General features: G+C 37.0%; 1 protein-coding gene across 1 annotated transcript; it reads left to right on the forward strand.

Moving 5' to 3' along the window:
* The first annotated feature begins 2,990 nt into the window (after positions 1–2,990).
* Positions 2,991–6,838, forward strand: LOC112567617 (deleted in malignant brain tumors 1 protein-like). Its single transcript, XM_025244310.1, has 4 exons — positions 2,991–3,198; positions 5,131–5,278; positions 5,820–5,986; positions 6,684–6,838. Exons 1-4 carry the CDS (start codon positions 3,096–3,098, stop codon positions 6,836–6,838), a joined length of 573 nt encoding a protein of 190 aa, XP_025100095.1. The 5' UTR covers positions 2,991–3,095.
* Positions 6,839–11,907: the final 5,069 nt, after the last annotated feature.

The raw sequence follows: 11,907 nt of genomic DNA on the forward strand, positions 1-11,907 counted from the left end.
TTATAAAGTTCTTTTGCGATGACTGTTGTGTTACATCTCTGGCTACGAAAAAGTAGCAGTGACAATAAGAGAAACATAGAGGTTTATCTTAAAAAATGGAAACAGTTTGTTATCATCCACTAATTATTGTTAGATGTCAGTACCTTGCCCTGCGGTAAGAGGAACTGCATTTAAACACAAAGACCCTTAGACCAGCCGGTTTGACCAAAGTGGGACACAACCTACTTTCCTCAGTTGACCCAACTAGGGGACATCTAGTGGAGGGTTGAGGAAAGTATGACATCAAATGAGAGGCGGGGCAATATCCTCAGACAGAGCTGTCTGTGAAATAAATGAGGTCTTTAACACGGGAAGTCCCGGGACTACCATTGTCTGTATTGTATTAAACACCGATAGTCAGTACATGAAGAGGAAGAATTTGTAAATTAGATTAACGAGCTTTTGAACTTGTCAACACACGTTCAGGAGAATTGTGACTGATGGTTTCATGTGCGCATGACATGTGTTTTCCAACTTACTAAGGAGAGCAAAGCAGGTTGACATCGTCCTGTACCACAGTCGTATTGTGTGAGGGCGGTGCGCGTGTCCTCTTCGGCTTTTCCTTTTATTAACCTTTAAGAGGAGTTCAGTACAAAGTGACACAAAGGTATCAGACATCTACAACTGTAGACTCTAGTCTGTCTACTTTAAATTTGACGGATATATGAGAAAGGGAAACCTCTGATCATCATCAGTGTGTTTGGGTGTCTTTAAGATTTTATTGTGGTCTTTACATTGAATGACACTAGATTCTGCGCCTTTGTGATTTCAAGCTAGCATCTTCACCTTAATCGGCGGTGAGTTGTCTTGTGATTATTGTTTAATTAATGAGGATGTAGAGTCCCGTCCAATGACATCAAAACACCGTTCTGTATCATTTTCGATCAGTGAGTACAAGTAAAACCTCGTACTTCTACAAGTTCCCGGGTTAAGTATTTGAATGAGAAAACCTGGTGTTAGTGTGTGACGGGACTTGATTATAACTGTGGTTTAATTATGTTGCACTAACGAATCTGTTGTACTAACTTAACCAGAATTTTTATTTCTCTCTCTCTCTCTAAATGTTTTGGAAGTGGGATATTATGCCAAGATATTTGTACAGGACACCATTTTTTCCGAGAACGCATTCAAATACTAGTGTGTACTGTCACCCAACATGAAGAAAAACTAAATTTAGCTCCACCTACCCTAGCTCTTCGTCATGTCAATAAACGTACAATGAAGTACACACTTTAAAGAAGAAAACGTGCCATACTTCGCAGTTACTCTTCAGATAACCCAAACAAAATGTTCCAGTCCCGAAAAGCTTTATCCTTCCCTCATGCACACTCGTTATCTTTCTATCAACCAGTCAAAAGCTGGAAGATACCCCACAAAAGAGATGCTTTTACTTTTTTTCATTGTCTTACTTGAAGTGGTTATGTTGCAGTTTCTATTTAAGATAAAAGTCTACCAGCAAGGCCCTCTGTTAGCCCAGAGACACACATCATGATGGCTGGAGTATTCATCAATTATTTGATATCTATTCTTATAATATCAGTGATTGGGCAAGACACAGGCAAGTATTTTAATGGATTTGTTGTCTTTGTGTACAGTAAGAGAATACTATTTGACTGGTTCATAGAATCAATTATGAAAAATAGAAAAACTTATCCCACGTTGCGTAATTCAAGACATTAAGGAAGAAGTCATGTCAGTTACTGTTAACATCATAGCAGGACATCGGGGTGGGAAAATGGAAGTAATTTGTACTTTATATTTAGCAACTCGTCTGTCATATCATATCAAAAGTAACATTGTGACAAGGGAAACTTGTATGTCGATGATGAGAGCAGCATCACCTTCACCAAAATTATCAAAATTGCAAACTAAGTATGCACTTTAAAGATTTGTATTTACCAATCTGGGATCTGAGCTATAAGGGATTAACATAAACTAAAAATGATTAACAGATACATGTGTTTTCCAACAGCGTTTTAAATTTGAATCCACTATGTCCAGAAGCTTGGAAATTGCAGCTGTTTTAAATGCGTTACTCTAAAACCGGAAAATTGAGGATTTTGTAATACTTGAAGCTATATATCTCCCAAAACAGACCTTGCAAGATTGCAGAAGGTGTGCGGTAGCTTGCTGTTATTTTTTCTTTGTGATATACTCTTTTTTATACAGGTGCCCTGGTTAATTATTCTTAAATGCTTTTGACAAGCTTCTCCAATAAACTGTAAAAACGTATATTAATTTATTTCTAAAGAGCCTTGCTTTTCACTAATAATCATCTCTCATCGTTATTAAAATGTTCACTCGTTGTTTCTCTTACTTGAATTAAACGAAAAACAAGAATATTTTGATACAGAGGTAAAGAAATTTATTGTAGTCTGTTACAAGTTAAGTTTGAATAATTCATTACAGATGCTAAGCTGCAAGCACGTCTAGTGGAAGGAAGTTCACCGAGGAGTGGGAGACTGGAAATATTGTACAATGGGACATGGAGCATAGTCTGCGGAGATGGTTTTGGGAAAGAAGAGGCCATCGTGGCCTGCAGGATGCTTGGCTTCGACACGTGTGTAACTTTCAGTAGCTTTGCCTTTATGTACAGTGTAATTATAATTATATGTTTAGCATAGTTACAAAGTTCTTTGACTAGATTGGCTTTATTTAATTCTATCCACGGTTTGTCAGATAAGTTCAGCGTGAAAATTTTAGGAATGCCAAAAGAAACGATACTATAGCGCCTGAATGCTCGTGTGCTTGTTTATCCTTAAAGATAGATGTGTGTGTGTGTGTTAGAGAGGAATTTTGTGTGTGCTTGTGTATGGTTCTGATATCGAGTGCAGTTTTTGTCTCTGCTTAATTAAACTCTTTGTCTTTTTCCATGAATCTTATGTTGATTTTTAAATATCCTTACTTCGCATTTGTACGACGGATTGGTTAACAGATGTTACACTACTTTTTCTATGAACACACAAACATGTTGACTGCTCAATAGGCCTTTAGCTTTTGCTGGAAGGTTCCCATGGTACAAGTTAGACTTGGCTCGCATCGTCTTTGACAACCTGATGTGTACAGGGGAGGAGACCAGTTTGGAGCAATGTAACCACACAGGCTTTTACAAGCAAGACTGCGGTCGTTCTAAGGACATTGGTATCATCTGCAGCTCGCGTAAGAACAAGTTATCCCTATATTCAGGCTTGATGCATACTAAATATATTGTAACTGCACTAAGAACCAAATGGGAAGGAGATATTGGAGGAACTATTTTGGCGATGTAACGTCTTGTGTTTGCCATCGCGTTTTAATGGAAGGCTCGCTTTCTTCATGCGACAGCGTAATCATAAACTACCTAGAATAGCTTACAAAGATAAAACCAGAAGAAAGAGGATAATAATACGAAACAAAAAACTTTATTTGCAATCTTTTCGTTTCCTTCTTCTTTCCGGTTTTTACCGTGTATCGAAATTGAAACTTGAGTCCGTGTGTCAGCAGACATATCATTGTAATGTGTGTTGCAACTTGTATTTATTCAGAGCATTTTTTTCTTCATATCGCATGTGTCGGGAACGTGTCTTTTGAAGGACTCTTTATAACTTATGTTTCTAGTTACTACTTAATATAGAGAAAATAATAATGAGCAATAAAACAGCTTCCTTTTTGTGTGAACTGTCTTAGACATTGATACTCTGCGCCATCTTCATGAAATAGACATGTCTATCTTGCTAACCACGTCTACGTCTATATATGCTCAGGAGTCCCCCAAGATTTTGTTCTAGTCCCATCCTCTGTATCATGTGCATAAAACCACTATTCTGATTCAATCTCACTTTGTATCTGAAAAATCTTTTACTGATGACACTCAGCTGTATGCTAGCTGTTCTCCTACTCAGAGACACACTGCTATCCAGAGCATCCAAGACTGTATTTCTGAGATTAGACAATAGATGACCTGCAACAAGTTAAAAATAAATGACGAACAAAAAGCCCCCCCAAAAGCTTTCATTTTTTTAAAAGACGAGAGCCAAAGCTTACCCTCCCCTGCCTGTCTCCGTTCGTGTAGACGATGCCGATGTTCCTTTTGTTACTTCAACACGTAATTTAGGTTACATTATGTCTTCTGACATGTCTGTTGATGAACATGTCTCTCACATCTGTCGTTCTGCGTACTATTAACTCCTGAAGATCAGCTCCATTCGCTTTTACTCTGTCCATCTCAACCAGACAAATTCTCATCTGCTAATTCGTTCTGTCTAAATTAGACTACTGCAACACGCTTCATGTTGGCTGTCCACAGTACCTCATTGAGAAGCTTCAGAAAATAAACTCAGCTGATCGTCTCGTTCTCCGGACTCACAAATGTGAACATGTCAAACCACTTCTTCACTCTCTTCGTTGGCTGCTAGTTAAAGATAAAATAGACTGCCTGCTCTCAACTTAATGGTATGGAGTCTTTGAAGCTCCTCCCCCTACTTTACTGAAATCTTATCTGTCCGTATCCCTCCCCGAAGCCTTCGCTCCATATCATAATCCTGCATTCTGTCCTCCCTCCCACGAAGACAGTTACATCGGACAAGGGACGTCCTCCCTCTGTGCTGCTGAGCAGTGGAACTCTCACATCGCATTCGTCACTCGGACTCTAAGGCTACATTCAAACGTTCACTGAAACCATGGAGTTCACTAAGTACTATCCCTGAATTACTATTATTAACTCCCTGGCAATACTGTCATGCTAACCGACATGTAACTACTCCATCTGACGCTGTTTATAGTACATACATCCCTTCATACCTTTATCCTTTGCTTTACCTTCTACTTTTGTACCTCAACTTTTTGTTGTTCGGTGTCTGTACATACCTCACTGTCCACTGGCTGTTATCTTTTATTTATCATAACTAGTCTGCGCAGAGTGTGTGATCTATCTTGGTTAAGATGCTACGCGTTATTGCAGAATTTCTACTATTAATTCCTTTAAGTTTTCATAAAATTGACAATCGTGTCTGATATAAATCAACAGAAGAACAGGATGGTAGGGATTTATAAGTCTGTAGATAGTAAGATTTGCTGTAGGTCGCTTCTTATTGAACTTTTATAATTGATCAGATGCACAGCTGCAGGTCCGGCTTGTGAATGGAACCTTGTGGAATGGTCTCCTTGAAATATCGTACCACGAAAGATGGGGCTTGGTCTGTTCCAGTAGATATGAAAAAGAACTGGCACAGGTGTTCTGCAGGATGTTGGGATTCAACACGTGTGTTATGTTTCATGGTCTTGCGTTTACCTCTACCGTAATTGTATTTGTTTTGTATACCATATTGCACATGTGGAAATAATACATAACAATCTTGTAAAGTTGGTCTTTAGTGGCCATTTGCTTTTCGTTTTATTAAAGCCTTCTAACTGCGTGTTGATTCAAGATGAAGTTTTTCATAACAACACAAAGCTTCTTGCAGGATCACGCGTGTGTGTATATATGTGTGCATGTGTCTGTGTCGGACTGTGTCATTTAGAAGAGAAAAGAAAAAATTAAGTGATCTTAAAAACAAGTAGTGTTTTAGAGCAATGAAAAAAGTTAAATGAGTAAATTTCTCTTGTGGACTTATTCAAAAATATATTGACTGTCTCAGCCTTCATTAAAGGGTAGATAATAGAGGCAATGCGCTTGTTTGTATGAGAACTTTGTTTTTGAAAGTGTTCATTTTGTGTGTGTATATATATTGAAATGACTTTTTTAACTGGGTTCATTGGATAGGTAAACAAACGAACACACAAACATACTGACTGTTAAACAGGTCGCAAGCTCTGACGGTGTCAGAATACAGGAACAGAGCAGTATCAACAGATGTCTTCGTTTACAACGTGAAGTGTGCAGGCGATGAGTCCAGCTTAGATGAGTGTAGTCATGAAGAGTTTACGGAAATCTCGTGTCGCTCTGTCACTGCTATCATCTGCAACACACGTAAGAACCTGCTGTCTCTTCTCTCTTGTTTGTATCACATTCAAAAGGAGGGAAAAAAGGACATTTGGATAATAAACTTGACGCACTTACTATTTTGTAAGGAAGAATCCTAGAAAGGTAACTTGGCTTTCTTTTGAAAAGATATACAGTATCAAGTTTGCAAGAATTTTTAGAAATGTAGAGATTTATCTTCACAGCAAATAAAATTTTAAGAGTTAGTTTAGGATTGATGCAAGAAATAATGTGACCATTTCTTGTAATATATATATCGACTGTGTAGATAGTTTTTTTTAATTGATATAAATGTCTTTTGTCTGTAGAAAGGCAATGTTACCACCACACTTAAAAGTAACACTTATCTCAAATATGATCGACCAGTTGCATGTCTCAATGTCTCTTCATTTATTGAGATCATTGGATATTTGTGTTTTAAAATACTTTATTTTCTACTTTATGTTTTCGAACTTCAGTTACAGAGCAAAAAACCTGACGTTCAAACCTGTACTAAAAATTTTTATGCCGAGCATTTCTTTAGTAAATTAAGCTGTTTTACTGTTTTAAACTGTTTTACAGACCTGCTACTACTGTTTTGTTACCTTAATGTTAACCTATTCGTTTTAAAGAAAGTAATAACTGTCATCTACTTTCACGAGATTTAAATAAATATCTAAAGAATTGGTTAAAACGGTTGTTACAGAACATACACGAATGCGTTTGAGAAATATTGACAACCTTGGACCTAACAGAGGTCAGGTACAGATGGACATGGGAGGCGGCAGCTGGGGAACAGTGTGCGTGGAGTATAGCAGCACTGCCAAAGTCATCTGCAAACAGTTCGGCTTACCATCGTGAGTTTTTCTTCTCCCGAGTCTGTGTAAGGAAGACGAATTCTGACTCTATCAAAGATACAGAAATGAAACATCATCTACTCTGCTAACCATTTTATGCTTATTTTGAAAGTAAATATTTCACACACACACACACACAGAGTTAAGCCCATGTCTTTAAATGCTTACCCGTCAGTCCATCCATCCATTAATCTTGCCGTATTACTAATAAAAAATTTTAACATCTAGAAGCAGTTTGTTCTCTTCTGTAGTATTTCATGATCTATGTATCCTTCAGTGCTACCTTTAACATTTAATAAAAAAAATAATTATAATGCTGACCTCTTTTTTTTAAAAAAAGGAAATTTCGCAATGTTTAGGCATGCTGCGATGTACAGAGAAACACCTGTGGGGAGTTCCTTTGGAATCAATGGGACCCTAACAAAAGTGACACATTCCTTATCTTGCCTTGGGAATGAGACAAGCATTTCTGAGTGTCATCATAGGGTGTCTCATAACAGAAAATGCCGGGATTACATCATTTGCAGCAACTGTAAGGACTTTTTCTTTTTTAAGTGCAAAATTTATATCTTTACAATTTGTATGTATTATATGTGCACACAACATATCTTTTTTTGGTAGAACATTTTGTACGAAGCAGTAGGATAAAGGGATGTTTGCTACGACTTTCTGCAAAGACAAATTGGCTTTAGTGAAATGAAAAAAGCAATCATAATGTACCTGCGGTTTTATTAAGAATATCTTGTAAAAATAAAGTACGACAAAAGGTAGCTGGCTACTTCTTTCAGAGAAATGTAGTTGAATGTAATGGTAAAAGCCTAAGGAGTGATGGATTTACAGTGGAATTTTTTAAGGTCTTTTGGAAACAACTTGGTCATTTCATTGTTAAATCTCTTAATTAAGGTTTTATTAAAGGTGAATTATCCTCTACACAAAAAGGTGTATTGAAATATATTACCAAATTAGATAAACCTGCAGATCAAATTAAAAGCTGGAGACCAATTACTTTACTAAATGTGGTATTAAAGATTGGCTCAGCATGCATTGCAAATAAAATGAAAAAAAGTTTTCTCATCTCTAATTCACAAAGACCAATCTGGTTTTGTCCTCGGGAGATACCTAGGGGATAATGTTAGGCTGATATATTGTAGCCGGACTGACTGACCCTCGCTAACACCCTCTACCTTAGCTTAGCGCCGAATCAGTCGTTCCTCTTTGTTGTTCCAGGGGAGAGGACGGAAGTTCCCAAGGAGAATTTTCCACTAAAAATTCTAGCTTTCGTTAGTCGGGTGCTTCGTCTAATCCTTTACCTCAATTTGTGTAATTTTTCTGCTATCCACCACGCACCCGAACTCAGCCAACCTTGGAGTCCACAAAAGACCATGCTTTACCTTCTCTCTGACTAAAGTGTCTTTTCAATCGGCACATCAACTCCGCCGGGCATTCACGTGTGTTCTCTCTCTCTCTGCTGCTGTGTCACGACTACATGGAGAGTACAAACCTCACTCGCGCTAGTGGTACACGTTCACACAACGAAGACATACGTACGACACACTAGCACTCGTTGGCACTTACACGCTCACACAGGAATTTAAGGTTCAAAGACATAGATTTACTTACATAACTTACATAAACAACTACTATTTCTTTGAAGAATCAATGAATACATTCAAATTATGTGAAAACAATATATGGTTTACTTCTGAAGACTGAAAAATCAAGTGCAATATGGCTGGAAAGAAAAGGAAATTCATCAACTAAGTACTTACCCCACTTACAGATGCAATGGAACCCAGAAAATTTTTTTAATTGTTGGTATTTAGTTTACTAATAATCTAAAGCATGTATAAAGTTAAATTATGACTGTAAGCTACCCGCAATTAGAACACTCGAGATTTGGCTAAAAAGACAGCTGCATTAGGAAATGTAGCAATACTCAAGTCGTTAATCTTGTCAAAGTTAATACATTTGCGGCTACTGCTGCAAAGCCCTCCAGATCATATTGCTAACAACATTGAGAAATATATATTCGTGTGTGAGGGAAGGAAAAAATGATAATATTAACCAAAAAAAATATAAAAAGTGTATAATGGGGGGATTGGCATAGCTGATAAAAGTTATATCAATGCCTTAAAACTGTCATGGTTGAGGAAAATAAAGGAACCCAATCATAGTTGGAAAAATATCTTTATGTCCTTACATAAAATGTTAATTTACCTAAACAAACTTGGCTTAGCAGTTGGCTCTTCTGTAAATGAAAATAGTTTCTGGACAGATTTTCTTAACGCGTACGAGATATTTGGAGAAAGTGTTGTGTGTAAAAATCTTGAAGAGATTATATCAGAGCCTATATTTTGTAACAAAAAATTAAGATTTGGAATAAGCCCTTTTTGTATAGAAGCTAGGGTAGACAAAGGGATTTATTTAATTAAACACTTACTAGATGAAAGAGGAAACTTCCTATCAGGTCAAGATGTTAAAAGGATATATGATGTAAACAGTTATTTTGTTTCTTTGAATGGTTGCATAGATGCCATAAATATATACATATATTCAAGCAGAGAAAATATTAGTGAACCACCGTCGCTTACCTATTAAACAAATAAAAGTCTTAGTGTAATTCAGTCTATACAGAAAGATGCAAGACTGTAGTTTGATAAAATTGTAAGTCATAAACATGTACCTAACTGCTGTCCAAAGTGGGATAAAAGACTAAATAGAAATGTTGATTGGCATATTATCTTCAGAAAAGTAATTTAATGTTAAAGGTATTAGATTTAAATTACTTCAAACCAGAGTCCTGCATAGAATACTGGGGACAAAAATAACTTCATTTAACATGGGACTAGAGAAGGATGCTGTCTGTGACTATTGTAGATGTTAAAAAGAAAACATTCAACATATTTTTTTGAAATGTAAATATGTCCAAGATTTCTGGAAAAACTTTCAAAATTATGTCTCAAACAACTGTGGGATTATGACAAGGATAATTAAAAAAAACACCTTGACATCTTTGCATCCAGTAATAACTGACAGATGCAGTACTAGACTTAATTTTTAATGCTTGCTAAATGATACAAATACTCCTGCAGATTAAAATAAACCAGCCGTCACTTGCAAACATTAATTCGGTTATTGCAGCATAAAAATAAACTTGAAATTTGTAATATACGCTTGAAAATGAACAAAAGATGAAATTTTAAAACAGTGACTAACTAATATGCAACTTATTGACTAGAATGTAAACAGTGACTAGACTTAATGCATACACGATGGCATGCATTGATGTGTTTGTTATATTTCAATGGGTATAAATTTTTAAGCATATAATGTGTTAAGCCAGTAGTGATTTTAATATTTTAATTGAAAATAAGTATTACATTAACATTTAAAAAAATATTTGAATGTCGATAACAATTACCTTTTTAACAGCTCCTGTCAACATCCATACAATTGGTAGCAGATATCCGTTAATGGAGGAAACAAAAGCTACTTTAAAGTGTGCGAGCGATGAGCGGTCTGATGTAATAAAGTACACGTGGCCAGAAAATGCAGGCGGGTTCCCTGATGGCAGTAGCCTGATCATCACTAGAGTGACCAGGGGACATAATGGAAGGCGAGTGAGGTGTGAGGCGATGTACAGTGATGGTGAAGTTGTCTCCAGTGACACACTGCAATTACAGGTTTACTGTGAGTATTGCGATCCACCGGCAATGAATGTTGTGAATAAGGCCACATAGTCATCAACAGCATGCAGTCTTCCTAAGAAACTGACTTTCAAGTTTCAGATCCGCTAACATCTGACTGAAGTTAAAACACGTTACCGTGAGTGTGTGTGTGTGTGTCTGTGCGTGCGCGCGGATGTATTTCCGTGAAAGTGTCAGAGATTATTGCTGTTGGCTAAAGGGAGATGTTAGTAAATTAAAATAAATCAAGACTAAGACACCTGTGTTACTATATAGATGATATTTGTGACAAATCAAGTGCTATTGGCTTGTTTACAGATCGCCCGGTTATCAGGATAACACGGAGTGACAATCAGGGTCAGCCACTGTCCATCTACTCTGAGGTCATCAAGGGTCACAATGTGACGTTTGTGTGTGACGCTGACAGCAACCCGCCTCCTGCTTCCATCACGTGGTCAGGGAAAGTGAGGAGCACAACTGGGGAGCTACACATCATAGCAGCACAGCAGACGACACACAACGATATTTACACCTGTACCGTGGTCACTGAGACAGATGATGAGGATGCACGTCTACCACTGAGGGCATTTTCTCAAATTACACTTATCGTTAAAGGTATTATCACACACACACATTGTCAATCCTCTAGAAATGTCATACAAACAACCGTCCTCTTTGACTACATTTCGAGCCTTACCGCCGTATTTGCCCGTTTTGCATCGAAGGCTGAGTTTCACTTTATTAAGAGAGAGCTGTGGTAAGTAAAGTTGTAATGTTTATAATATCAGTTTGTTGTATCTATAGTTTACAAGGCTACAGATGATTGCTTATTGTTAGAACACACCAAATAAGCGACACTTAGATTGGGCGAACGGCACGTAAAAGATGTTTTCAGTGAGAAGTGAACACCAGCAACATCTTTCCAAACTTTCATAACGATGTCAACTGTCAAGTATCTGTGTAACCTGCATGTCATATGTAAGTGGTCAGATGGTTTTTTCTTGCTTTGATCTTTTATTCCCACGCGTAGTTATGGCTTTGTTTACAAAAATTCTTTATTATTTATGATAGAGGTTGTTAGATATGCTGCAGATTTAATTAACGTGGTAGGACAGCATATTCAGAGATTCAGGTCTTATGTTATATGTAAGTACTTCTGCAAGCACGAGCTACCTACTGTATGAAGATATGTATCGAATAAATTGTCAAAAACAGTTCTTTTATGGCGCTATTACGTCACTATTATGGATGAATTTTAATGTAGAGCATATTATTGTTCTGGTAATACAGATCATGTGTGTATAGTATGCCCGTTCTTAAACAAAAAGATTGTAATACATTAATACAGCGAACTTTATAAGTTACTTGGATATGATTGTAAACACCA

The sequence above is a fragment of the Pomacea canaliculata genome, linkage group LG7 (assembly GCF_003073045.1).
Source record: "Pomacea canaliculata isolate SZHN2017 linkage group LG7, ASM307304v1, whole genome shotgun sequence".
NCBI lineage: Eukaryota > Metazoa > Mollusca > Gastropoda > Architaenioglossa > Ampullariidae > Pomacea > Pomacea canaliculata.